The 27677-nt window shown below is 36.4% G+C and overlaps 1 protein-coding gene across 1 annotated transcript; it reads left to right on the top strand.

The window, feature by feature from the left end:
• Nucleotides 1–1504: 1504 nt before the first annotated feature.
• SRP72 (signal recognition particle 72) lies at nucleotides 1505–27677 on the top strand. The gene is made up of 19 exons (XM_068542894.1): nucleotides 1505–1735; nucleotides 3616–3736; nucleotides 5779–5902; nucleotides 7205–7348; nucleotides 7428–7539; nucleotides 9414–9445; nucleotides 10717–10841; nucleotides 10935–10992; nucleotides 13287–13418; nucleotides 14302–14430; nucleotides 15239–15311; nucleotides 17285–17349; nucleotides 18640–18735; nucleotides 19605–19708; nucleotides 19836–19913; nucleotides 20140–20277; nucleotides 22828–22865; nucleotides 25295–25454; nucleotides 26262–27677. The coding sequence occupies exons 1-19, from the start codon at nucleotides 1627–1629 to the stop codon at nucleotides 26437–26439; spliced, it is 2016 nt and encodes a 671-aa protein (XP_068398995.1). The 5' UTR covers nucleotides 1505–1626; the 3' UTR covers nucleotides 26440–27677.

The following is a 27677-nucleotide window of genomic DNA, read 5'->3' as shown; positions in this document are numbered from 1 at the left end:
TTGGGTATACCAAATGTCTTCCAGAACTCCCTTAAACCCTCTGAAATCCAGGCATAATTGGCTTGAAATACATGACAGTTCCACAGCTAGTAGAAGTCCACAGCCCTTCTCATGATTTTTACTAATTCACAGAGATTATATCCTCCTGAGCTATAGCTCATTGGATCATTAGTGCTGTTTTTGCATTGTACATATTAACCAGACATGAAATGTGACAGGCACCATAGGATATAGCCATAAGCTGGACATAGTTTCTGCTCACAAGGAACTCACAGATTAAGGGAGAAATAAGCAAAAACTCATTTAGTTAAAAAGTTGAGTACCAACTATATGCCAGGGAGTGCGCTAGATCCTAGGGATGCTGCAGTGAGCAAGGCAAATATAGTCCTTGGCCTCATGGAAATTACAGTCCATCTGGAGAAAGACAGGCCTTAAACGATGAGCAGTGCTCAGAAGCAGAGAGCTCCATAAGAGAGTGTAATGGGGAACCTTGCAGAGTCTGCAAAGTCAAAGAGGTAACCTTTAACCTGGAACCAGAAGGATACAGAAATATTGAAGGATGAAAAGGAATTAGCTAGTGTGCCGAGAAAGAGAGGAGGGGTGAAGAGGCAGGAACTGGTAGGATCGTGACCAGAAATGAGCCTGCAGAGTAGGCGTTCAATAAAATGTCCTGTCGTTCTCATCAAGAGTACTCAGTAGGTACTCGGTTTTGACAAGCACATCTTGATATTTAAGGTCTTACAAAAACTCTAAATCCCCTATGTCTCTGTGTTACTTGAGTGCTTACTATGACAGGATGCAGGAAGTATCGTTTATCCCTAGAACAATTACATATTATCCCTATTTTACAGCCAGGAAAACTGGGACTCTGATAACACGTTCACAAGTCATACATCTAGTGCGTCACATAAGCCAGGAACTGAACCTGGTATTCTCACGCCAAAACACATCACCCTTTCAGCCTTATTGCCAACTGCTCCTGAAATGCAGCCCAAAGGGTAGCCAGGGGGTTTTCACCAAACGTGCTTTGCACTTGGAGATTCTTTTCTTCTTTGCCTTTCCTCATATTCGCTTCTCTGACTGAACTTCACCCAGAACCAACCCCAGGTTTTCCTAATCACCTTTCAAGATCCCAGTCAAATACCAATTCCTCTATGAAGTATTCCCAGGCAGCAAGAAGCCGTCTCTCTCCCCCTCCCCTTCTCTCCCGTTCCTTCAGATGACCCCCTACGGTTTCTAGTTGGTATTTTACCACGCCATAGACCTGTTATTTATTTTCCATAGACCTTCGCCCAGCTCCGCCTCTAGGGACCTGGACACTTCTCCGCCCCCAGCGGTCGCCCCGGAAACGCACGCTGTTTTTAGCCGAATCTGTTTGGTGAATCCTTTTCAACCCCTTCCTGGGGTCCGACGCCTCGTTCCTCCAGACCCCCTTCTACTAAGGTGTATCGACTCTATCTTCGCAAATTTCTAGGTACGAGAGTGAAGACTACGGTCTTTGACGCCAACTCTGGAATAAAGACGCTTCCGACTGCGAAACGCTTAGCAACCACCTGCTTCCTTCTCCGCTTGGCCACCTCCGAGATCCTCTTCCGGGGCAAGAGGTCGTCCCGCGTCTCCGCCAAGATGGCGAGCGGCAGTAGTGGGGGGGTTTCGGTGCCTGCGCTCTGGAGTGAAGTGAACCGTTATGGCCAGAACGGCGACTTCACGCGCGCTCTCAAAACCGTCAACAAGAGTAAGTGTCCCGGCGGGCGCCGGGGCGGGGGCGGACCCGGGCCGGTGGGAGGATGCAGCCTCCTTCCGTAGCGCGCGACCACCTCCGAGCAGACAGCGGGAGGGGAGACCCCAGCCGCCCGCCGCTGGGGCCCGAACGCCCAGCGGGCGCGGGTCGCAGTGCCTCCGCTCCCCCCGGCCAGCCCTGGGTCCTGGGTGGCTTAGAGCCACGTGTACTTCCGTCTTTACTTCCCCCAATGCAGAAAGCGAGGGAGGGATTTAAAGAGACCGCAGCTCCCGACGTCTCTTCCAAACTGCTTTCTTATTTTACTCTGTTGTTTTCACGCCTTATTTCGCAAATACTCCACATTGCCTCCTTTTCGCTTTCCTTATAGCGGAGTGATCAAGACAGTATTGCTGAGGGAGCTTTTTCTCTTGGGCCGCAGCTGGGGGAGGAACCTGCCTGGGACACGTAATTTGGAAGCTGGCGCTGACAAGGTGGAAGCTGTACAGACTTAGGGTAGAGGGAAGGGTTGGATCTGGACGTCAGGCCTGTCATTCCCACAGATAGAATCCCTCCAGCGTCCTTAGACCAGAAAATGTGTGTGTGAAAGCACTAACATTTGCAATAACGTTGCAAAGACAAATGTTAATCCTGTTTTTTGCCCGGTAACTGATCATTTTGAGTGACCTGTCGTCGGTGTGAGGTTCAACTCATTATATTCTTTTATCCTTTACTGCCTAACTGTAATACGGCCATGCTTTTTAATGCTCTCTGTCGTGCTAAATTCTTTATTGAAGGTGTTGTCTGTATTTGTTAGATTTGGAAATGTAATTACCAGGACAGGGTTTGACTGTTGAAAGAAGTAATAACATACATGGTATGTCTGTAACGTACAAGTGTGAATTTTCAACAAACTATTTCTGGGTTAATGTGAAAAGAAGTGATTGTGCCCACAGTGCACTTTTGGTGATTTCAGACATTGAGGAAAATAGCTACTAATGACAATTATTTGATTCTTAAACTTGTTTTGAATTAACTTTGGCCTTTGCTAGGCCTGCAACCAGTATTAATCAGCAATGTAGTAAGTATTGTGCAGGAATTGTTTAATCAGCAAGGGCTGTCAGTTCTCCAATATATATTTTCTTAATTGATAGAAATTACTCTGATTCTTAGGTTGAGATTTGAATTCCTATAGTTGCCCAGGAGCAAGGGGGTGATCCTAGTCATTTTGACACTGAACAGCTGTTCAGCATTGAAATTTGGCCACCTGACTCCTTCCTTGCACTTCTCTTTAGTTATATTAGCTGAAAAGGGAAATTTTGAATGGTGTTTGGAAATATTGCCAGCAAAACAAATTGTATTTGTATACTTTACAGGTTATAGATTTTTTTTCAAAATATGCTCATGTAATTTTTTTAATAACCTTGTAAAATAGATAATGCTTTCATACTCGTTTTGCAGATCAGAAAGTTGAGATTTGGCAATCAAATGACTTGTCCAAGACCCTTGATCAAGGCATTTAGTGACAAGCTTGTACTCAAACCTAAGTCATTTGCTGCCAAGTTTTATGTGAACTTTTTTCTTTCCCTGTGAAGTATGAAATGTGTTGGATATAGCATGCATTGCAAGATGAAAAAGCAGTAGAAAACAACTTCATTCTTGCTTCTTTATCTCACTTTACTTTTTTGCTACATGCATCTTGGGAAGCTATCTCACTGGAAAGTCTAACTTAACTCTCCTTATTGTTACTTCTTAACTTAAAAATAAAGATCAGTCATTTAAAAAAATGTTCTGACTAATCATTTCTGCTGCAATAAAATTGGAAATGTGGCTTCCTGAGATGGGAAATGTGGAAAGGGAATGGATTTAAAAATTGCTTTCCTAAAATTGCTCTCTAGTACTGCAGATCAACAAGGATGATGTAACTGCCCTACACTGTAAAGTGGTGTGCCTTATCCAGAATGGAAGTTTCAAGGAAGCCTTGAATGTCATCAATACTCACACCAAAGTGTTTGCCAAGTAAGTGATTTAATTAGTTGTTTGTGCATGTTTACCATAGCTATAACCATTTCCATGTTTTTTTCCCCACTATTCAGTGACTTTTGACCTTTTTCTCTCCTTCCCCTCTTTTTTCCTTTTGCCTGCCAATGGTGCTTCTGAAACTGGAAAGAGCAATAGTAACTTTTGTTCTTTTCTGCCTTAAGGAGCCTTTTCTTTACCCCTGTCTTCCGTTTGAACCACTAAGAAGAAGGGAAACTGGAGGGATGTGGGGCATAAACAAGAGTCACAAGATTTCTTGGAGGACATAGGGAAAACAAGTCAGCAGAAGTTTAATTTTAAAAAAAAGACAGGGCAGAACATATAGGGTAGGGATGTATTAGTCGAGGCCTCTAGGATGGTATGGCAGTCTTAGCCTGACCTCTGTGCCTACCTCCTTTGAGAATTGTGTAGGTGAGTATGATTTTAGGCCAAGATCTTTCAGTGTCAGAGTTCTTTAGCAGCCTTTAGAATATATAGCAGTTTTTTTTCAATCTACTTTTTATTTATTTATTTATTTATTTTTGGCTGTGTTGGATCTTCATTGCTGTGCGCGGGCTTTCTCTAGTTGCGGCGAGCGGGGGCTACTCTTCACTGCAGTGCGCCGGCTTCTCATTGCAGTGGCTTGTCTTGTTGTGGAGCACGGGCTGTAGGCATGAGGACTTCAGTAGTTGTGGCACATGAGCTCAGTAGTTGTGGCTCGCAGGCTCTAGAGCGCAGGCTCAGTAGTTGTGGTGCACGGGCTTAGTTGCTCGGAGGCATGTGGGATCTTCCTGGACCAAGGCTCGAACCCATGTCCCCTGCATTGGCAGGCAGATTCTTAAACACTGTGCCACCAGGGAAGCCCTATAGCAGTTTTTTATTACTCTTAATCTTTTTCATTTATTTATTTAATTTATCATTTCATGAAACGTGAACTTATAATCTGAATTGGTACTGTAATTTCATTTTTCTTTACAGTTATGCCTAAGCCCCAAAAGAAATATGTATTGAAATGAAGGTTGTAGCATATTTATTATTTAATGTTTATAAGGTACAGAACAGTATATTGTATACTTCCTTTTGTATAAGAAAAGGAGGATATAAGAATTTCTATGTGTATTTTTTTGTATTTGCAAAGACAAACAATAGATGGAGAAACAATGAATAAAAATAGTCACTTGTAGGAGGTGAGCGGAACAGAGTAGATTTGAATAACAGTGGGAGTAAAACCCTTTCAGTGTATACCTTTTTGTTTTTTTACTTGGGCCAACTGCATGTATTACAGATTAAAAACAAATTTTTAAACTTTATTAAAAATAAAAGGGTAATAAAAGGGACACTGCTTTGTACTAGTAAACATGTTTATGCTAAAATTCAGTGTTTTGATTTTTGGCCATTTTGTGAGAGAGGGAAATTTTCAAATAATTTTTTGTTAGGTGAATAAAGGATGTTGCCATTTGCTTGATGTTTATTTTTCCTCACAGATTATGGTTGAAACTTCAAAATGTTTCATATGTGACATTAATGTAGATGAATTTTGAAGTCTGTATGTAAGTAGTGTTTTTGTAGTTGTGTGTTTGCCAGTTGTTTGATTACAAGTGCTATGTTCTTTTAAGATTTCTAGTTACTTTTTCTTTGCTAATTCTTTGCTTCTTGACAAGTTAGAGCAGCATTATGTGGCTTATTATAGCTTCTTAAATGGATTTAAGAAACTTCTATAACAACCCATTTAAAACAATGTTCAGATTGTCTTTTATCTAAAACAGTTTTTAGCTAATTCAGGATTTCATTCTTATATATTCGTTTCAAAGGCCAGTAATTCTAATAAGAATATCCATGAAAGCAAGAGAGCCTAGGGAAATGGATGTAATATTTTCTGCCACTTATGAGCCATCTGATTTTAGACAAATCGCTAACCTGTGTCATCTGTTGTTAAAGGGGATTAAATAATATGTATCAAGTGTGCTTAGAGCAGTGTCTGTCTTATAGTGGGTGCTCTGCAGTGTTAGCTAATAATCAGACATTGGTTTTTCCTTTTTCAGTAACTCTCTTTCCTTCGAGAAGGCATACTGTGAGTACAGGCTGAACAGAATTGAGAATGCCTTGAAGACAATAGAAAGTGCCAACCAGCAGACAGACAAACTAAAGGAGCTTTATGGACAAGTGGTAATTACTGCTTTAAAATCCCTGTTTGACAGTCGTCCTGCATGAACGTGATTCTACCTATAGCAAGGAGCAGGGATGAGGAAACCCAGCCCATCCTGATGCTCCGTAAAACTTGCCACCAAACCAGTTCTTGAGGTTTGAACATATTCCCTCTCCTTGATCTTCATATGAACAATTGCATGTATAGTGTTCGATGAACAAATGACTTCCTAAGGGTAATTGGAAAATTAAGAACTATCCTATGAAATTTGGACTTTTTAGTTGGAAAGATGAAGGCCAGTAAGCTTATATACTTACACAGTTTTGAAATAGTCTTTTTAGTTTTTAACTGATATTTTATTCTAAGTGTAAAATAAAGAAAATCATGATGAATAAGAATTTGGATGAATTCAGATGGTTCATGAAATCCCTGGAAATACCTTATTCTAAAAGAGTTTTGAGACATACAATTAAGCCTAATGTAAAATAGGGTTATTTATGATAAGAGGACAGAAATGTTATATTAGAACTAGCAAAACCCTCTTAAAATTTTTTAAAATGTCAGTTTAGGGCAAATAATGTATTGCATATATTGTCCCCAAAAGGTAGTGTGAGTTTAACAAAGATTTGGGCAAGTTCATGGATTGTAGGTCTATGAAGAACTTTTCATGTAAACTGGGTTAGCTTAGGGTAGATTCCAGCATTTTGATATTGATGAAGGGCACCCATCTTTGTCATACATGTAGACTAATTGACCCAGAGTGGCAGTTCTTATTGCCCTTTAAGAACAACTTGAATGAAATAAGCAAGAATTATGTTGTGTATACTTGATACTACCCTATACAATAGTTGGTTTCTGGAAAAGAGAAATGAAGATTCGGTATAATGAACTACTAGGAAATAGTAAGTCCTTTTGTTAACATCTAATTTTGTTCCTGTTTACTGGGGCTTAGTAAACTTGTGGGAAATTTTTTTAATTGTAAGTCAGATTTAGGTAACGGTTGATTTCTACAGAATGGTTTTCATTCACAACCCACTTAGACACTTACCTCACCTCAAGATGGGGGTCAATACAATGGCTTTTCTAACTGAATCATGCCTACAAATATGCAATATAGTAGAGATTCATTGCAAGTAACTTTTGGGAAGTATTAGTAGCATACAGAACTAATTGAAAAATTGTAAAGGAAAAACAATTAATTGCCCACGTTATGCTGAGTTAGGTTTCTTACATGGTGGTTTCAAAAAAAGGGTTTATATGGTGTTAGGATGTAACACAATATTTGTCTTCTCTGATTTTTTACTTGCTATTTATCTCTTCAGTTGTACCGATTAGAACGCTATGATGAATGCCTGGCTGTGTATAGAGATCTTGTCCGAAACTCTCAAGATGATTATGATGAGGAGAGAAAAACAAACCTTTCAGCAGTTGTTGCAGCTCAAAGTAACTGGGAAAAAGTGGTTCCAGTGAGTATCTCTGTGTACTTACACAGCCATGACATAATATTCCTGTCTAGTGTTTGACTGGTATTTTGCTCTGTGACAGGAGAACTTGGGTCTCCAAGAAGGCACACACGAACTGTGCTACAATGCTGCATGTGCGCTGATAGGACAAGGCCAGCTAAACCAGGCAATGAAAATTCTGCAAAAAGCTGAAGGTTGGAAGTTTGTTAAAATGATATGTAAATGTAATGTGCATATAACTTTGCAAAGCATTTCCAAAAGTTAAAAAGTTAAAAACTTTGGGAAGTTTTTAAATGGAAATTATTGATGCAGTGTAAATTTCTCAAAATCCATCTAGCCTTTCTCTTGGGTTCTTGACTCTTATCTCTCCTCTGTTACTATCTTATTCCTAAGCCTGTCTACTTGTCCATTTTCAACCACACCAAACCTTAAGTTTGAGTTTTTAGGAGTAGGTTTTTGAACAACTTACTATGAATGTTAAATGTAAATTAACTGAGTTAGTAAGCATTCGGTAAATATTATTATCATCATTATTATTGGTATTAAACAAGTACACAAATATAGTAACGATATGGTGTGCCACATTTATGCATTGATAACACTATTCAAGCACATTTTAACTCCACTTAGTATGTTTCCATATACAATATCTGCATGCTTTGAAGCTCTTAATTAAGTGAAAAAGAAAATAATTTATTAGAGAACTTATGTCTGGTCTCAACTCCTGAAACATTTCGACTTTCTTCTCCATACATTTCCCTTGGAAGCTATAAAAGTGATGTTGTAGGGACTGCAGTGAATGGTGGGAAGGAAAAATGGTGAAACAGGGTCTGTTTTATTCTTAAATATTGATGGTTAAAATAAGGGCAGAGGGGGCTTCCCTGGTGGTGCAGTGGTTAAGAATCCGCCTGCCAATGCAGGGGACACGGGTTCGAGCCTTGGTCTGGGAGGATCCCACATGCCGCGGAGCAGCTAGGCCCGTGAGCCACAACTACTGAGCCTGCGCGTCTGGAGCCTGTGCTCCGCAACAAGAGAGGCCGTGATAGTGAGAGGCCCGCGCACTGCGATGAAGAGTGGCCCCCGCTTGCCGCAACTAGAGAAAGCCCTTGCACAGAAACGAAGACCCAACACAGCCAAAAATAAATAAATAAATAAATAAATAAAAATAATAAGGGCAGAGGTTAGAGCATCATGAGGAGAAAAGTATGTTTAAGAATTATAATTTCTGGATCATACCCACTATTGACAGTGGTATGGGAGGACATCCTCATATATTGCAGGTATGAATGTAAAAGTAGTAGAGGCTTTGCCGTGGGCAGTTTGGTGCTGTGTAGCAGATTTTGAAATTTTCATACCCTTTGATCTAAGAATTTCATTTTTAGAGATTTAAGGAAATAAGGGAATAATTAGATAACATCCATACAGATATATATATATAATATATATATATGAATTTAATTGAAGGGATGTTCATAAGAACAAAAATTTAGAAACATAAGTTTCTGTCCTATTAGAAGACTTTATTATAATCACAGAATAGATTACCATGCAGTCATTAACAATAATCATGTTAAAAATACTAATGTAGATGTAAATGTGTTATAACATAAAGATGTCCACAGTATATTAAATGGGGGAAGGGAGGTTTCAAAATAGTAGACTATCCCACTTTCATTTAAAAATGTAGCTGTGCGTTTACATTAAAAAAAAAAATAGCTGAAATGCTACAGTGGTTATCTTTGGGTGGCAGGATTATTGTCCTTATTTTTATACTTTTCTATAATTGATTTTTTGCAGTCAACATTTGTTAAATTTATATATTTTAAATTCCCTTAAAAACTTTTTTTAACATAGGGATTACAAGTGAAAGAAAATTCCAAAGAGCTAGAATAATCAAGGATTGATTATATTTATGTAATATATTTGATGTTAACGATAAATTCCAAATTTGCTTGTTATTAAAATTATCTTAAATCTTCTGCCTAAGAATTTAGTTCTTGTTCTTTGGAACATGAAAGAAATGAGAGTTACCCAGCAATGTTAATTTTAAAACCATTTTCTCCTATAGATCTTTGCCGCCGTTCATTATCAGAAGACTCTGTAAGTATTCCACTGTGGTTAAACCCAGATTTTACATTTCTGCTAATATAAATTTGTAGGAACCTTCTTTGTAGTATTTATTGACTTTTTGAAATGATATTGATTCATTAGATAGGAATCACAGAAACCCTCTTAACCAGTTATTTGATGGACTCTCTTAGGGTGAGAAATTACAATACAAAATTTTATATGCCTTATGCATTTCATTTTAAATTCATATAAATTCATTCTCCTGTTTTAGATGTAGGGCTCAGGTCTTTGAGTAAGGTCCTATTCATAGGAATTCCATGCATATTTCTTACATAAACTATACATAATCCAACAGTCATGATCTCCAGTTTTTTTTTCTTAAGTATAACAATACTTTAAAGACAGTTGTGAATTAGTTTCATTACAGAGTCCTTTTTTTTTTTTTTCCTTCATTTTCTGGCTCATACCTAATTAGATAGTAATTTTCTTTAGGAACTAAACTTTGTCAAATATTTCTGAGCATTCAACATAGTTTTCATTGAAGCAAGTCTCTTTTCTCACGCATAGTTCTTGTCTTACTATAATACTTAAGTTTTATCATTTCTTTATCAAACACAACTGGCATAATGGGATTGGAAACAAACAGGTCTGACCTCCTGGTCAGCATATGCTTACCAGGTGAGAGTAGGAGCGCCTGGTATGGCAAAAAGGAGCAGCCTCCTAGCCGTGAGCATTCCCTCTACGTGGGCGTCAGTCAACCTCTCCAAAGGAATGGAAAATATAGATTGATCTGGGGTATCAGTTAAGAGGGCTGCTACTTTAATTACAGAATTAGTTTCAGCTTTTGAAGTTCTTTGTACAGTGATAGTTACTAGTTAGAATTTTGTAGTCTTTGGATTCGAATTATTTTAGAATTAAGAGTGAAGCATTTTGAAAATGTGTTTCTATGAGAAAATTGTTTCCAGAATTTAGGGGTACTGGAAAAAGTTAAACTTGTATGCTGTTTTTTACCTTTTTTTTTTTTAGTCTTAGCTTTTTAGAGAATAAAAATGATCAGTGAATGGTATTCCTGAGCTTGTCGCCATGTCCTTCCAGAATTTGTCTTTTTGCCATTCTCATTTAAGCTTCCCTCTTTTGGTAGCTATTCCTAAATTTTAACAAACTGACTCTACAGGAAAGTTCCTGGAAATTATATGTCTTCTTTAGGATGATACATCTTTTGAATGTTTGGATTACTTGGTTAATATGTGGATCAATTTGGAGAACTCACAGGAAAAAAAAATATTTCTTCTTCTGCTTAGGATGGGACTGAAGAGGACCCACAGGCAGAACTGGCCATCATCCACGGGCAGATGGCCTATATTCTGCAGCTTCAGGGTCGTACAGAGGAGGCTTTGCAACTTTACAATCAGATAATAAAACTAAAGTAAGTGGGTTATTAAAATGAAGTGTCTTTTATAGGGGATGAGTTTTCTTTTTAAAGGTTTATTCCTTTTTGACTGTTGCTTTTTGTTCACAGACCAACAGATGTAGCATTACTAGCTGTGATTGCAAATAACATCATTACAATTAACAAGGTACGGAATATCCATGGTTTTCCTACACTATTTTTTGCTGGAAGCATATTACCCCAGCCTTGTTCTAGGGTAAGTTTTTCCATGACAGAGTCCAGTTGCAGCAAAATCACAATGGAGAGTTTTATTTAACTCTCATAATGATTCTGCAAGGTATATTCAAATAACAAAACTATTTTGTAGTTACATACCCTGGACTTTAAAATCTTACCCTTTTCCCATTGTTTTTAAAAATTATTATTCTATATAATTACAATATTAATATAATTATAATATTATTTCCCATTATTATCATTATATGGAGAATACTTATTAGAGATATAAGTTGTTTGGACTTTGATTTCTTCATCTAGTAAGTCTGAATACAAGTTTTCCGTATATAGTTTTTCTCTTTCCAGTGGTTTTTATTTTGGGGGAGAGGAGGCATGGGCAGGTTCTGTCTCTTTCTCTGCCCCCCCGCCCGCAAGCCCTGTGTAAACTATTACAGGCATATATATAAACAATCCTAAAGAGTACTGTACTAGTCAAATTAACCACCTTTTGGAACATTGTTTTAATGGGAAGTTATTTCAAGTTCAGATTTGAAATTCAAGTCAATAGAAAATTAGAAAAGTAACATTTAGTTTCTTTTGATAGGCTGTGTGATTTTCCAAGTGCCAGCTTATTTCATCCTCACAATTATCTTTTTAGGTGGCAGTACATGTCTCCAATTTATAGGAGTGTAATCTGAGGCTAAAAGGAGTTAAGTGATTTGTATAAGATCACGGCCAGTAAGAGGTAGCACTTGGATTCAGATTCTAGTCTCTGACTCCAATGCACTCTCCTTTTAGGCCTGTGTGGTATCTCTCTCCCCCTATAGCAGAAATTCAGAGGGTTCTCAGATGTCGGATAATGGCATTAAGGGGGTAATAGATATAGGATGTTGTGGGCCATTGGCATGGTTTAGGTTTCCAAAAATTGATGCTGGCATTTGACTCTTAGCAGCAAAATGTACCTGCCTATGTTTATGAACAATTTGAAATGCCAGTGAGGACAAATTGTTTTTATCTGATACATAATTATGGGGAGGAGAGTATGTGAAGTACTAAATATCTCAATCTAAATGTATTTATACACTGAATTTTTCTTCAGTTAACATTTATTTCTAATTTTTTATTCAGTATGGTGCTGGATGCAATAGGAAATGCAAAAATAAATATGAAATGTGGTCTTAATCATTACATGGTATAAAAAAATCTAGTGTTGAAAAAAATTGTGCACATTTAAATTTCTTGTCGTATACTTTGTAACTACAGTATTTGGTGAAAGAAGATCTGGGTTGGCTAATTTGAGTAGAGCCTTGAAGGAGGGATATGGTTTGAAGGTTAAGCAACAGCATAAGCAAATGACTTATGGAGGGAAAGTGAGAGCAAAAGATGTGAGGATACGTACATGCTGGCTAGTTAAGGAAAAAAAAAAGGTTACATTGAATGATAATCAAGGTGTGGGAGACGTTGAAAAATCAAAAATGTTAATAAGTGCCATGGTAGCAAAGTTTAAGAGAAGTCTGGCAGTGGCATGCATGGTGAGTTTAAGTACTAAAATAGTGACATAGGAGTACCAACTAGAAATATGGTTTCTTGAGGATTGATTTATATGAAAGCCAGTTTCTTGCTGTACATTTAAAATAATTTCACATTGGTTTGGAGCTTCACAGTAAAAAGTAGAATTTATTTTAGATTTCTTCTTTGCCTCCTTTTAGTCTTTAAACTAGTAGAATACATGGTTTAAAAAGCACAGTGGTAACACATATTTGCAAATAATATTTAACAAAGTTAGAATACTGTGCACATAGTAGACACTTAGATGCCCTTTTTGTCCTTCTCAGGGTGCAATGTGACTTGTCTTCCATTCTTATTCCATTCCATTTGCTTATGTATGACAATATGTCAGAGAGGAATAAGTTACTTTCCTCATTTGTCATCTAAATTCTAAAGATAGTTTGTAGAAATTGCAAATTTAGGTATCTTTGTAGTCCTAATTTCCACTGTAAGATTTGTGCAGTCCCTTTGTACTTTTCATCAAAAAGCTAAAAAAAGCAATTAATAGTAGAAAGATAAAACCAAACCAAGAAACCAAGCCAAATTTATATGTACCTTAGGAGCATAGGCACCCCAGCCAGGTACGTGTATTATCTTCCAAGCTCTCCTGTTGTGTTTACATAAAATAACAAAATGAAAGAGGAATAAGGCCTTGGAGTGTTAAAAGAGTTGAAATCTGAGATTGCTGTTAATGGTGAATGAACTTTTCTTTGTCAGGACCAAAATGTCTTTGACTCCAAGAAGAAGGTGAAATTAACCAATGCAGAAGGAGTGGAGTTTAAGCTTTCCAAGAAACAACTGCAAGCTATAGAATTTAACAAAGCTTTACTTGCTATGTACACAAACCAGGTAGGTAATAGACCTCTGGTTCCCCTGGCTAAACCTTTTGGAGTATGGCACATGAGGCCTAATGGGTGTATCAGTCCAGTCTGTTTATGTTTTTGCTTATATTTTGTCTTAGACTCATGTAGTCTTCAGAAGGTCATGTATCATAGATTTTATCTATTAAGTAAGTAATTTGCCCAGTTCTTTGTAAAGGTCTGCAGTGGTGGCTTTTAAGAGGAAGAAAACACTATTCACGGCTATAAATGAGATAATTCTCTCATTACCTTATTTCTAATTTCTCTGAATTAAAGGAAAAATCATCAAAGATGCTGATCATGATTATAAATTTAAGATCCATCTTTCATTTTAGTTTGTGCATAATCATATCAAATTATAAATAAGAAGGGCAATTCTAACTCCAATATGTGTAAATTCTAATTAAATTATGATTTTGTACTCTTCTAGAGCAGAGGTTTTCAGTGGGGGACTGAGAGGCAGTAACATTTTCATTATTTAGAACTGAGTCAAGTTGTTCCTAAATACTGTAGCAAGAAATACCTATACATTTTGTTGCTTAGAAGCAAAGGCTGACACTTTATGTGTTTTGGGTTTTTTTTAAACAAAATTCTGCAATTTAAGCATCCAAATGAATGTTTAGGACTTATTCTTTCCTAAATGCTTTAAGAACTCATAGCTTACATTCAGTAAATGGAAATCTTTTTCTTTCAGGAAAAAATTGAGGATACTGTGAACCACCTCTCTTACCCTAGGTAGTTCTTCACTTACTATTTTGTTTCAGCTGGTTTCCTTCCACCTCCCCATCCGTCTTTTCTTTTTGGTCATTCACTTAATGTTTGATTTAATTAACCAGCTTATTTTTGTGTGGGGGGGAAATACTGTCTTTTAGGCAGAACAATGTCGCAAAATATCTGCCAGTTTACAGTCCCAAAGTCCTGAGCATCTCCTTCCTGTGTTAATCCAAGCTGCCCAGCTCTGCCGTGAAAAGCAGCACACAAAAGCAATAGAGCTGCTTCAGGTAAAACAATTACTTGCATTTTTAATGAGATGTCAGGTAGTTGTAGCCTTGTTTTATTTTCATCATTATAATTACAAGCTTGTAAATTTCATGGGAAAACTAATAGGTAATATACCACTATACACATGCCAGAGTGTCACTTTAGTTAGTTCTTGGGCCGCAGCTTTGTTTTATAGAAATTTGCATTAGTAAATGTTTGCTATAAACTCCGAAGAATGCTTTTCATTTGGAGATCGATATAACACTAGTTAACGGTTTGTTTTAGACTTACAATACCAGAACATGCTTAGCCCCTTTTTCAATAATGTATTTTCTAGTAAGTCCCAATCCAAAACCTCAGACAATTACAGAGATACTGACTTGGTTTTTAATTAAGCTAAACCAAACATTAAATCACATTCGAATTTCCTGAGAGTAGACTACATTGGAAAGTTGGACAGCATAAAATTAGGACCATCCTGAGGGGCAAAGTTGCCAAGCAGGGATCCTCAGTAAGGAGTCATCATTTTTTTGGAGTATCTTTCTTTAAAAAAAAGAAAAAGAAAAATCTATGTAGTAATTTTAATTATTGTTTCTCTACTGGCGACTTCCTAGAAACTTGACATTATTGCACTTTCTTTCAGAGCACAATCTTAAGCAAAGTGGGTGTCAAATAAAATTTTTCCAAATTTAAAATTTTGACCTGAAACCAGAAGTTTAATGTTTCAAAACTGGATTTAAAATTTAATGAGGCTGAAATAAGTAATTAGAATATGTGCGCTTAGTTGTATAAATGTGATTTTTTTTTTCCCAACTAAAAAAATTCTAGGAATTTGCAGATCAGCATCCAGAAAACGCTGCTGAAATTAAGCTGACCATGGCACAGCTGAAAATTTCCCAAGGTACTCATGATTATTTCATTATGATTACAATAATCCTGTTAATGGAAACATATGATTGGAATGATTCTGAAGTAGTTGTGGGCTATGTGATTTTTAAAAATTTCTGCATAATAGTGAAGCATAATGCTGTTTCAAATATAAAGCTAGATTGTGTGAACTCCAACAGATTTAGTAATAAGTTAGGAGGCCTTTTCTTGGGTTAATTCCTAAATTGTTAGAATGTTTCTCAATCCATGCCTTGAAAGTCTGTAGAAGCATAGAATTCCTCTGTTCTGTACTTGAATTTCCTGTGTACATCATGTGTAGAAATGCTTATATCTGTCACCTGGTAGTATTTGCATGAATTAAGAGTTACTTTGCTTCCTAGTTTTCAAAATTTCTTAGCCCTTTATTCTTCATTTATACTTTATAACCCATATCTTTGGTAGAGAAGAGGCAAGGAAGTTTAATGAGAACTCGTGTTTTTGAATCTTACAGAGAACTGACAGTTTTTTGTTTATAATTTTGAACCAGTGTTGAGTATCTAGAGCTGTGTTGTCCCCATTTGGTAGCCACTATCCATATGTAGCTATTTTAAGTTTAAATTAAAATTAAACGAAATTTATTTTTTATTTTTTTTAAAGATTTATTTATTATTTATTTTATTAATTAATTAATTTATTTTTTGGCTGTGTTGGGTCTTCGTTGCGGCACGTGGGATCCTTTGTTGCGGTGCACAGGCTCTTTGCTGTGGTACACAGGCTTCTCTTTAGTTGTGGCGTGAGGGTTTTTTCTCTTCTCTAGTTGTGGCACACAGGCTCCAATGCATGTGGGCTCTGAGTTGCAGCGCGCGGGTTCCAGAGGGTGTGGGCTCTGTAGTTTCCAGCACACAGGCTCTCCAGATGAGGCGCGCGAGCTCAGTAGTTGTGGCGCATGGGCTTAGATGCCCTAAGGCATATGGGATCTTAGTTCCCTGGCCAGGGATAGAACCCGTGTCCCCCTGCATTGCAAGGTGGATTCCTTACCACTGGACCACTAGGGAAGTCCCAAAATTAAACTAAATTTAAAATTCAGTTCCTCAGTTGTGCTGGCTACATTTCAGAAGTTTCATTGCCACATGTGGGTAGCTGGACAGCATAGATAGAGGATGTTTCCATCATCACAGAAAGTTCTATCAGACAGCTCTGGTGTAGACCATACATTCTCAATGGGGGTGATAATTGGTTTGGTGCACAGGATTGAAAAATATCTTAGATATTGTGATGGCTAAAATGAAAAGTTCATGGGTAGAGGGGAGGGGAGTTGGCAATTAGGAAAAAAAAAATGTCTAAAAAGGCACCTCAGTGGGGTAGTAATGAAAATCCGGTTGAGACCTGATAGCTACCCTGTTCTCACATTTCTTATCTTCCTCCTTTGTTTCTTTTTCCTTTTCCCACCTCTCTTTCTTCTTTCTTGCTTTCCTCTTTATCTTCTTTTCTCATCCAGTTTTCAGTTTATTTTTGTGAGGATTATTTATCATACTAATATTACTGAGAATGAGTCTGTCATGGTTATTGTTTTGTTTTGTCTTTAAAGACTTTGGAAGGTTTGTTATTGAGGTTTGCAATGAGTAGAAAATCAGACTTTAACATTGTAGGAAACTATCCATTGCACTCATATCTACAGTAACAATTTCAAGGCCTTTAGGGAAGGACTCCGACCTTTAAGTTACACTCTGAAAAGGGAGAAATAGAACTCAACAGATTGGGAGCTGGGAGACTTCTTTTCTGGTAGCAGCTCTGCCATTAACTTTGTGGGCATATGCAAGATATATTGTTTCTTTAGGATTTACTTTCCTTTGTAAAATGAATAAATAGAATACATTATTCCCAAGGTCCCAAAGCTTGAGTGTTTAGAGATGTTACAAAATATGACTCTTAAATTTTTTGTCTTTTTTTTTCCTCCATGAGATAATTTCTTCAACGTGATGCTGATTTTGTTTTTATTCTATTAAGGTAATATTTCCAAAGCATGTTTGATATTGAGAAGCATAGAGGAGTTAAAGCATAAACCAGGCATGGTGAGTTTATAACTAAAATATTTTAAGACTGAAAAAGTAATGGAATTAATAGTTCATTGGTATGTCTGATATTTCTTTGTTTTCACTTTAATTTCTGCTTATTTCTTTATTCAAAATGTAGAAGTTGTAGTTAAAATAATAGCTTTCTGGTGTAAATTTAATTACATTTTATGCTCTGCTTTGCATTGATTTATTATTTAGTCAAATGTGTCAGGAACTGTTTAGGCCTTATATTACCACTTGAAAGCCAACCTTAAATATCCTAAGACATATATAGGGAATTTCTTAGCCTATTATTTTATCATGTCTTCAGTGTGATTTCTTTGAGTTAAAACAATTTGGTAATAATGGCCTATGAATTTAGTTTTTAGTTCTCTGATTATTCAAGCATCACAGGTTTAGATCACTAATATAGCTGTGAGCACATCTGTTTCGAAGTAAAGACATTCTGTAGTGGTGGTATGTACATTTATTGTACAGGGACTGTTTCATTCTCCAACACAGCTTGTCTACAAATGGCACTCAGTAAATGTATAATAGTATTATGGTAGTGTTTTCTCTTTTGAAGAATCATACTTTAAGACTGGGCTGTGATTATGTTAGAATCAAATATAATATATATGACTAACAATAATCTTTCATCTAGGTTGTTGGATTTATTGGCATAAAAGTTGTTCAGATATTCCCTGTTTGTCCTTTTAATATCTGTAGGACATTTTGTTCCTATTATCTTTTTTTTCTAATTAGTCTAGCGAGAGGTTTGTTAATTTTATTGATTTTTCTCAATGATCTGGCTTTTTGTTTCTGTTTCCTTTTTGTCCTCATCTGCCTATGGCTCCTCCCCCTGTCACTCCACTCCAGTTACATGGGCCTCTTTGCTGTCCCTCCAGCACACTAGGCAAGCGTTCACTGGCTTCATGTAGTGGAGGCCACATGCAAGTTTAGCCTCTCTAGTGTGTGTACCTCAGTGATCATATAAACTAATTTTCTAAGTGCTTCTTCTCAACTTCTGTATTTACCTTGTGGTGTACTGGTAACAAACCATTTGTGAATGAGCTTTAGGGGAGGTATTTTTTTTTTTTACAGATAACCACCTTTGTGTTTGGAAAACACCATTGTTGTTCATGGTATTTCTAGTTATGCATTAGCAATTTTTATGATGAAATAGGTACTAGCACAGAGCCTAGCAACCTTTATTTGCTGTTTCTTTAATGTTATTCATTTTCAGAAAGTTTATTCTGAGAGAGAAGGAGGAATTCTGTTCACTAATTTATACCTTTGGCTGGGTAGGTGTCTGCATTAGTGACAATGTACAGCCATGAGGAAGATATTGACAGTGCCATTGAGGTCTTCACACAAGCTATCCAGTGGTATCAAAACCATCAGGTAAATAAATGGAGTAAAATGTTATGAGGGTACATTTTTGCATAAGAATGAAAAGCTGCAGCAGTGAACTCAAAATTAAGGAGAATTGAAACATTTCAACTCGCTGTTTAAAAAATGGAATGCTGTTAGACTGTCAGTCAGTTTTTAAGTATACCAGATCCAAATAAAGTTATTAGAAGAAAGAAATGGCTACCAAAAAAAATAAAAAGCTCAGTTATATTTTCTGAAGCTCCTTCCTGAGTGTATGTATGTGTGTTTGTGTGTGTAATCTCAAGAAATAAGAATATTAATTGTACATGATTGTGTATAAGAGAGCTCATGTTTAGTGGCTAGAGAGCCCATGGATGGTAGTAATTGGTAGAACAGCAGTACATAGAATAATTGTATATCTCTATCTAATAGGAACATCTTCTTTTTTTCCAGTATGGGTCTCTGCATAGGCAATATCCAACTTATAGATACACATACACACAGGGGGCATTAATACTGTTAGCACTGTTAGCAGTGAAGAGATATCAGTGTTCTAGGAAGTATCGTGTCAAATTAATGTTTGAGAACTATAGTGACGTAACTTTAAGATTTGATTATGCAATATTTCTAGTTGTAGACAAGACAGTCTAAATAGAGATGGGTTGTATACCAAATTCATACATTGGTCTTCACTTGTACTAATTTGTCTATCCCTCTCCGTGTGTGTGTGTGTGTCTGTGTGTCTGTGTGAATTTCTTTTTGTTGTTTCATGCATTCAGTAAAACTTAAGATGGGAACTCTAATGGATAGGTCCATTTTAAAGATCTAATGAATATAACTTCATTGACTTGCTAGATATTTAGCTTAAAACTTTTTTTCTTTCTTTATTGCACCTGTAGCCCAAATCTCCTGCTCATTTGTCCTTGATAAGAGAAGCTGCAAACTTCAAACTCAAATATGGGCGGAAGAAGGAGGCAATTAGTGACCTAGAACAGCTATGGAAGTAAGCTCTGAAAGGTGGAGGTGCAGAAATCCAAGTTTTATTTGATATGAGGGAGTTATTTTGCTTGTTTATGTTACTTTCTCCAGTTTTATAAACTGTTCAGTGACTTTCTTATTTCTTCTTTTAGACAAAATCCAAAAGACATTCACACCCTGGCACAGCTTATTTCTGCTTACTCACTTGTAGATCCTGAGAAGGCAAAAGCGTATCCTTTTGATTGTTCTAGACAGCTCCCAAGTAGTGCAATAAATCCCTTCCCTTACCTGTTTTGACCAGGGCTTTTTGTTATAAATTTCAACAAACAAAACCCCTCCTCTAACTAGTAAAAGCAAAATGAGAATTTATTGATCAATGTGCCTGAAAAATACAGTGATAGATCCAAACATATATATGTATATATATTGTGTTCCTGAACTCTTGTTCTATCCCAGCCTTAGTAGACACTTGCCTTCATCAGATAGTATGTCTCTAAAAGTAGATGTTGAGGCTCTTGAAAATTCTCCTGGTGCTACGTACATTCGGAAGAAGGGTGGAAAAGTTGCTGGAGATAGTCAACCAAAGGAGCAAGGGTAATGTTTTTCATTGTAACATTCACTAATGCTGATTTTAAGTTATATAAGGAATAAAAAATGCATTCTCATGAAAGTTCCATGTGAATAAAGTTTAAGTCCGCTTTGTTTCTTTTCCCTTCTCTTTTGCTGTGCCCAGCTTTTTGTCCTTGTTTCCCCTCCTCCTCCCCACCCACAGTTTACCTCTGGTACTAATTTAGTGTGTTTACTTCCAGATCTTTTTCTTTGTGTTTGCACACAGGCTGATGTAGAAATACTTTTCTTAGATTAGATTTTTTTTTATAGAAATGGGATTATATTGTATTTAACTGTCTTCGAATTTTCTTTCATTTAATAAGTCTTAGAGATTTTTCCATATTCTCAATGTAGACATATTTTATTCTTTTTATGCATAGTGTTCCATAGGCTGGATGTGTCTTACTTTATTTACCTGTGAGATATTGATGTACATTTAGTACATCATTTAGAATTCTAGACCAAATTTCAGATAAGGTTTATTTTGCTGATTTGGAGGAAAGTTAGCCAGCTTCAATAACTTATAAGAAGTCAAATTCCAGTTCTTTTCTTCTTCTCATACATTGTCATCTCAAAAATAGCAGAGGCCTACTAAATAAACTGTTTTAAGATTCTATTTTTGACTCAGGATGAGTAGAGAATGGAAGAGATATAGCACTTCCCCAGTTTTGTGACTTTCATAATTTTTCAGTTTTCTCTTTTTTTGAATGACTTTTGAAATCTAATTTTTCATAATTAAAAAAATATATATATCAGCAACAGTATATGATTGACTTCATTATGAACTCTGTGTTTGTTAAAAAGGTATTACCATCCTCATAATAGATTTTTTAAAGTTAAATAGGAAATTGGAGTCTCAGAAATATTACATTGTTCCAAATTTCATTTTATCATGATCCCAATTTCAAGCCTTATCAAGATCTCCTAAATAATAATTCAAGCCAGGTCTTAGGAGATTTTCATATAATGTGTATTTAAGTATTTTCAGTATTTTTTTTTTTCCTTTTCCAAAACAGGGCTGGGTAATTAGTAAGAACATACAGTTCTTTTCTAATCCTTTAATCGTCTTTATCTTTTCCATTAGACAATTATTAAGATGTACATTGACTTTAAAGCTTCTCAGCTTCAGCACAGTATTTTCGTTAGGCATTATTAATACCTTTTATTTTATGTTGACTTTTGGATACATAAAAAGGTGTAGTTTCTTTTGAAGTTAGCAGTATGTTGGTGACAAAAATAAATCATTGTCCTTGCCCTGAAAAGAAGTTCAGTCTAGCAGAAGGAAATATACTTAAGCAGTAGTTGAAATAAAGGTTGCACGTGCTGTGATTGTGCAAGCATAGAGGAGTACACCACAGGGAATAGTCAGTCCTTCCCGGGGACGGTGGGAGGTTAGGAGAGGCTTCATGGAGGAGGTGACTGTGTTGACTCTGGAGGAAGATGAGGATGAGACGGGCAAAATGTGAGCAAAGGCAAAGAAGTAAGACATGGCAGAGAGTCTTTGGGAAATTGCAGATATGGCTGTGTAGTATGATTTGTAGGGAGACAATTCAGAAGACTGTGGCATAGTCTGAGTGAGAGATGAAGCCCTAAAGTAAGATGCTGTATGTTGCATTTCTTACTCTTCAGGGTACCCTAAAAGAACTTTCACAATTGAATGACTTGGTAGAATGAAATTTGGGCAGACATTGTTGCTGTCTTATCTTTTTAGTTCACTGTTTCATAGTTCCCATAGAGGTATATAACATGAGTATATCCAGAGGGATTTTTTTAATGTCTTCCTCTTTTCTACTGTAGCTGTCAGAGTACTTAATAGTTATTTTGAAGGATTCCCCTGACTTTTTATGCTCTTTCAATACCTTTATTTATTTATTTTTGGTCAGTGTACTTAATAGTTATTTTGAAGGATTCCCCTGACTTTTTATGCTCTTTCAATACCTTTATTTATTTATTTTTGGTCAGTGTACTTAATAAAGATTTTACTTACTTAAAAAATTCAATAAACTCACAAGGTTCAAAGCCTGAAAGATTAAAAAAGTACAGTCTTCCTCCCACCCCTGTCTGCCCTCTTCCCACCCAAGGCCACAACCAGTATTACTTGTCTTGCATATCCTCCCAGAAATATTCTTTGCATGTATGATACCTGTACATGTTCTTCTGGCAAAGAGTTTAAATTACCTGTTTTCTAGTTTTGCCAAATAATAAGGTAACTTAGCACAGAACTATAGATTTTTGTGCTTGTACAAATTTCTTACCTTTTTACATAGACTTAATATGTGTCAGTGTAAATGGTATCTGTTTTCTGAAAACAGTTGTCACCCCTCTTTTCTAAAGCACCTTCCAAAAAGTACGGTGTTTGAAGCTTGATTAAATTTAACCTGAATTAATATCCCAACTGGTTTATTAGCTTTGGTGAGGTGACACCAAATCTTAAACACCTTTATGATAAAGTACCCAGCTCACTCTTTTGCACATGCTTAATGCTCTATAAATATTTTATCACAATGATGATAATGATTTTTCTTCTCTTTGTAGACAGGGAGATTTGAAAAAAAAGAAGAAAAAAAAGAAGGGTAAGGCTTTTTTTTTTTTAATCTTTAGATTTCTTTCTATAAGGTAAAAGCTTGAGTTTGGCCTTACATAGAAATCTTCAGACATAAACTCTCATATCTTTGAAACTGAGTTTTGTCTTGACTATAGCTAACATTTACTTAAATTTATAACTTTAAAGAGTGCAATTCTGAAGTTTATGAGTGCCTGAATTCAAATTGTTGCTCTAGTAACATTGCTGTTTCACTGTGACTGTGAACAGGTTAACATACCTTCCTGAGTTTTTCATCTGTAAGATGGAATATGATAGTATACACCTCATAGGATTAAATAAGATACTACATGTAAAGCTCTTAGAACAGTGCCTGGCACACAGTAAGCTCTTATACATTAGAATGCTTTTGGCTACAAGTACCATAGAACTCCGTCAAACTGGCTTAAGAAAATTTACTGTTTATGAAACTGGCAGTGTAGAGGAAGGTTATATCAGGGTTAGTTTATCCAGTAGTTGTATCTCTTTGTTCTCCTGTGCACAAAAATGAATCCCATTAGAGTAATCAGATGTTTGTTGGAAACAGAGCCATATACTTGTCATTTATATCCAGCAGGATGTAAAGAGAGCCTCTGCATTTGGCAAGTCTTTCCCATTAACCTGATTGGGCCAATATAGGTCAGTGTCCAGCCCTGAACCATTAACCAGAGGAATGCCATGCATTGATTGGCTTACCTATTTTAATCCATAGCAAGAGAGGATGGAATTACCATGCTTGGCTTCAACTAGTCAGAGGATATCCCTGGAGCCACCTACCTGTTCCTGAGTCTTTGGGAAATCTGTGGTATAAATCAGTTTGCTTCTTGATTTTGCTTACTGCAAAATCAAGGATTCAGGTTCCCCAAATCTGCTAAATTTATTACCACTCCTCCATCTGTTTTCCAGCTTCTAGAACTTTACTGAAAATATCTTTTCTTCCATTCTTCCTATTAATGGGTTTATTACTATTTTAGTGGAGTTTTGGATAGTGCAGAAGCCAGTGTTCCATTCACTCCACTGTCTTTACCTACAAGTCTTACTAGTTCTTCACTTTTATCACTGTACTTGGAAATTGGTAAAAACTAAAGTATTTGCTTCATGTGGTTTTATTTATTAGTAATACTGCAAGGAAATAGCTGTTAACTATAGGTATCAGTAACCTCCAGTTTCAGTTTCTTTTCTATTTTCGTGGTTTCCAGATGAGTATTTTTTTAAATTTACAAGAGATATGCTCATTATAAAAACAAAGGAAAATAAAAACAAAGGTAACAGACTTCTGTCATTATAGAATGGCATAAAGAATGGAAAATTCCCTACCCCAAATTCATTCTCCTAGAGATAATTACTTAACTTTTTTTGTATATAGAAACACATACACATTTACATGCTCAATTAATATTTTTACAAAACTGATATAAACAAATCATCAGGATAATTTGTTTTAATCTTCTACTTTAGACTATATTGTGCAGACATTTTTCCAAATTATTAAATATAGATGTACTTCATTTTTTAACTCAGTTTTATAGCTTGCTATAGTGTGGGGATACTATATTTAATCATTCTCTTATTGATAAACATTTAAGTTAATTTGCTGTTTTCAAGAATATCACAGAGAGTATTCTTACACATATATAGCTTTGTGACTTAGGAGTTTCTGCAGGATAAATTTCTAAAAGTATAAATTTTGACTGGTACTGCCAATTATTTGCTCTCTACAGAGGCTATACTAGTATATACTTCTGCCAGTAGTGTTTGAGAGTTTCCCACTATCTCACAAACACTGCATATTACGCTTTTTAATATAGAATTTTTTATCCTTTAAATTTTTTTTTTTTTTTTGGGCCACGCTGCACAGCTTATGGGATCTCAGTTCCCTGACCAAGGATTGAACGCAGGCCACGGCAGTGAAAGCCTAGAATCCTAACCACTAGGCCACCAGGGAACTTCCCTATCCTTATTATTTTTAATTAGTGAGGTCATGCATCTTTTCACATGGTTAATGACTTTTATTTCTCTTGGCTTACTCTAATTGCAGCTATGTCCATTTTCTTTACATGATTTACGTACTGATTATCAAGAACTCATTCTATATTAAGAATATTAATTCACTCTGTTACATAGTATGCAAATGTTTTCTTGTTTTGTTATTTCTCTCAAAAATTATCTTTTACCAAATCAAAATTTAAATTTTTTTATACAGATACATCTATGAAATCTTTTTATGGCTTCTGAATTTTGTGTCATGCTTAGAAATAAGTCCTTTTCCCCTGCTGGATTATACAAATAAAACTTTCTCAGATAAATTTATTTCAGTTTGAATGTTATTTATTCCCAGGTTTGGACACAGTGTTTAAACAAACTATCTCAAAAACATTATGGACTGATCTCTCATTTCTTTATCAATTAATTGTTACACAGGAAAATTGCCTAAAAATTATGACCCAAAAGTGACCCCAGATCCAGAAAGATGGCTACCAATGCGTGAACGTTCTTACTACCGAGGAAGAAAGAAGGGTAAAAAGAAGGATCAGATTGGAAAAGGGACCCAGGGAGCAACTGCAGGAGCTTCATCTGAACTGTAAGTCATTGCTTCCCAGTCCTCAGAGCATAGGTTGCTTCTTTCTGAGATTGACTCAGGGTCATCATTAAGAATTTTTGAAATATGTTTTCAGTATGAGAAGTATAGTCAGATATCTTTAATAAATGTTTTGTAATATGCTTATGTAAAGGAAAGAAAACGTGCTGTTTCTGGCTTGGTTGTATTGTAAATACTAGAATTGCCGGATTGTATTGCAGATGCTAGGATTACAGTACCTTCAAAAGGAAACTATGTACACTGAGTAATTCAACTAACTGAATATCTAGAGAAACAGATATAAATAAATAATTTGACTAGAAAGCAGAATTTAAAATGTTACTAAATCAGTTATTTCTACATGGTAGGATTATAGGTCATTAAAAGTTTTTTTTATTTTCTAAGCTTTCTAAAAATTGACATGTACCATCAATTACATTTTAAAAAATTATAAAGCAGTAAAAATTTTAATCAAAAGAAAAATGGATAGGGAGTTGGGGAATGCACCTTAAAAGAAAATATTTGTGGGAACTTCCGCGGCAGTCCAGTGGTTAAGACTCCGAGCTCAGAGGCACTGCAGGGGGCACGGGTTCCATCCCTGGTCTGGGAACCAAGATCCCGCATGCCAGCCCTGATCGGGGAACCAAGATCCCGCATGCCGTGTGGCACGGCCAAAAAAAGAAAGAAAAAGAAAATGTGTGTGGGAGATTGTGAGAGGTGGAAAGTGAAATCCATGTACATACGTTTTTATAGCCTTTTCCTTTGTTGAGTATATGAATGACCAACACTTCCCTGATCTGATGATTTCAGGGATGCCAGTAAAACTGTGAGCAGCCCACCCACCTCCCCAAGACCTGGCAGTGCAGCAACAGCATCTACATCTACAAGTAATATCATACCCCCAAGACACCAGAAACCTGCAGGGGCTCCAGCAACAAAAAAGAAACAGCAACAGAAAAAGAAGAAAGGTGGAAAAGGTGGCTGGTGATTAGAACATTCTTTTTGCAGGCTATTTTTAAACTAGTCTCAGTGACACTGGGAACATAATAAAGGTAACACAGCAAGAAGCACAGAGCTGCTCCCTCTCCCATCCCCACATTTTCATAAAATTATTTTCTTGTGCATCAAACAGAAAAGCATCTTCCTCAAACTCTGCCTAGTCAGACTTGGCCTACTTGTACCACCTTGCTTTGCACCGATGAGGAGGGCTTAGAAGGGCATTTACCCACTTTGATATCTGTTGCATCCTTTCTCTTTGTGTACTATCTGCTGTTTTTTTCAATTTCACAAACAAGGCATGTTATCCAAGGTTTCCTAGGATGTAAACAGAAACTACTTCTGTTTCAACTAGAGTGCAAAGATATTTGTTCTGTCAAGTCCCACTTTAAATTATGTCTTAGGAGGCCTTAGGAGACTGAAAGTGGAGTCTTCTGAGCATTCCAAATATCTGCTTAGAAATAGCATGTAATAAAAAGGGACCTTATTAGTACACTGGTATTTTTCAGTTTACTACATGAGTGGCCACAGGAAAACTAAATTAAATGTCTTGATTATTCTGACTGTAAATTCTCTCTGCCATGTGATACTGGAATATGGGATGCTATATATATATAGTAATGAAAAGTATGTGTATGTATATACATATATACACATGTATATAAATTAGGACTTCTTTGTGCCCGCATGTCATTTTCAAATTATGATAACATTATGCTGATTTAGCATTATTAAAGATCTCAAGGGAAAGACATCGATGTTGCAGGAAGTTGACTCTTAGACCCAGTGTTCTGAGGTCAGATGGATTTGACAGAAATCAGAAAGATTTAAACAGCCCCTATCAAGAGCATGAGCATTGACTTCCTACATAGAGAGGAAGTCAATACTAGAGTTCAGGAGTAGGCAGTATTAAAGCTTAAAAGAACTGTTAGCCCAATTGATAGGTCTCTAATGACTCCTCTTTCTAGTTGGGGGTATGACCATTCACTACCCTTCTCAAAGTAATGAAGTATTGTAGTCAGTGTGTGGTATCAGTGTTGCTCTGTTCTTGCCTTGCTTACAAGTCACCTTCCCATTGAACAGGTGTGAGACAGATACACTGGGATGCCTACCCTTGTTAGTATTCATTTTATGCTGCCCAAGATAGCATTCAGTTTAGACTTACGAGTATTTCCTTGTGATCATATTGCTCTGTCCTTGTTAATAAAGTGCTGCTGTGTTTGACTCTGA

Source organism: Eschrichtius robustus, chromosome 4 (assembly GCF_028021215.1).
Source record: "Eschrichtius robustus isolate mEscRob2 chromosome 4, mEscRob2.pri, whole genome shotgun sequence".
Classification (NCBI taxonomy): domain Eukaryota; kingdom Metazoa; phylum Chordata; class Mammalia; order Artiodactyla; family Eschrichtiidae; genus Eschrichtius; species Eschrichtius robustus.
This window is presented reverse-complemented; position numbering and strand designations above follow the sequence as displayed.

Bases quoted from the DNA above. Each gene is read 5' to 3' on its own strand.
- SRP72 (XM_068542894.1), top strand. From the start codon at position 1,627: ATGGCGAGCGGCAGTAGTGGGGGGGTTTCGGTGCCTGCGCTCTGGAGT. The intron at 1,736-3,615 runs GTAAGTGTCCCG...ATTGCTCTCTAG, and splicing joins TCTCAAAACCGTCAACAAGA to TACTGCAGATCAACAAGGAT. The intron at 7,540-9,413 runs GTTGGAAGTTTG...TTTCTCCTATAG, and splicing joins AATTCTGCAAAAAGCTGAAG to ATCTTTGCCGCCGTTCATTA.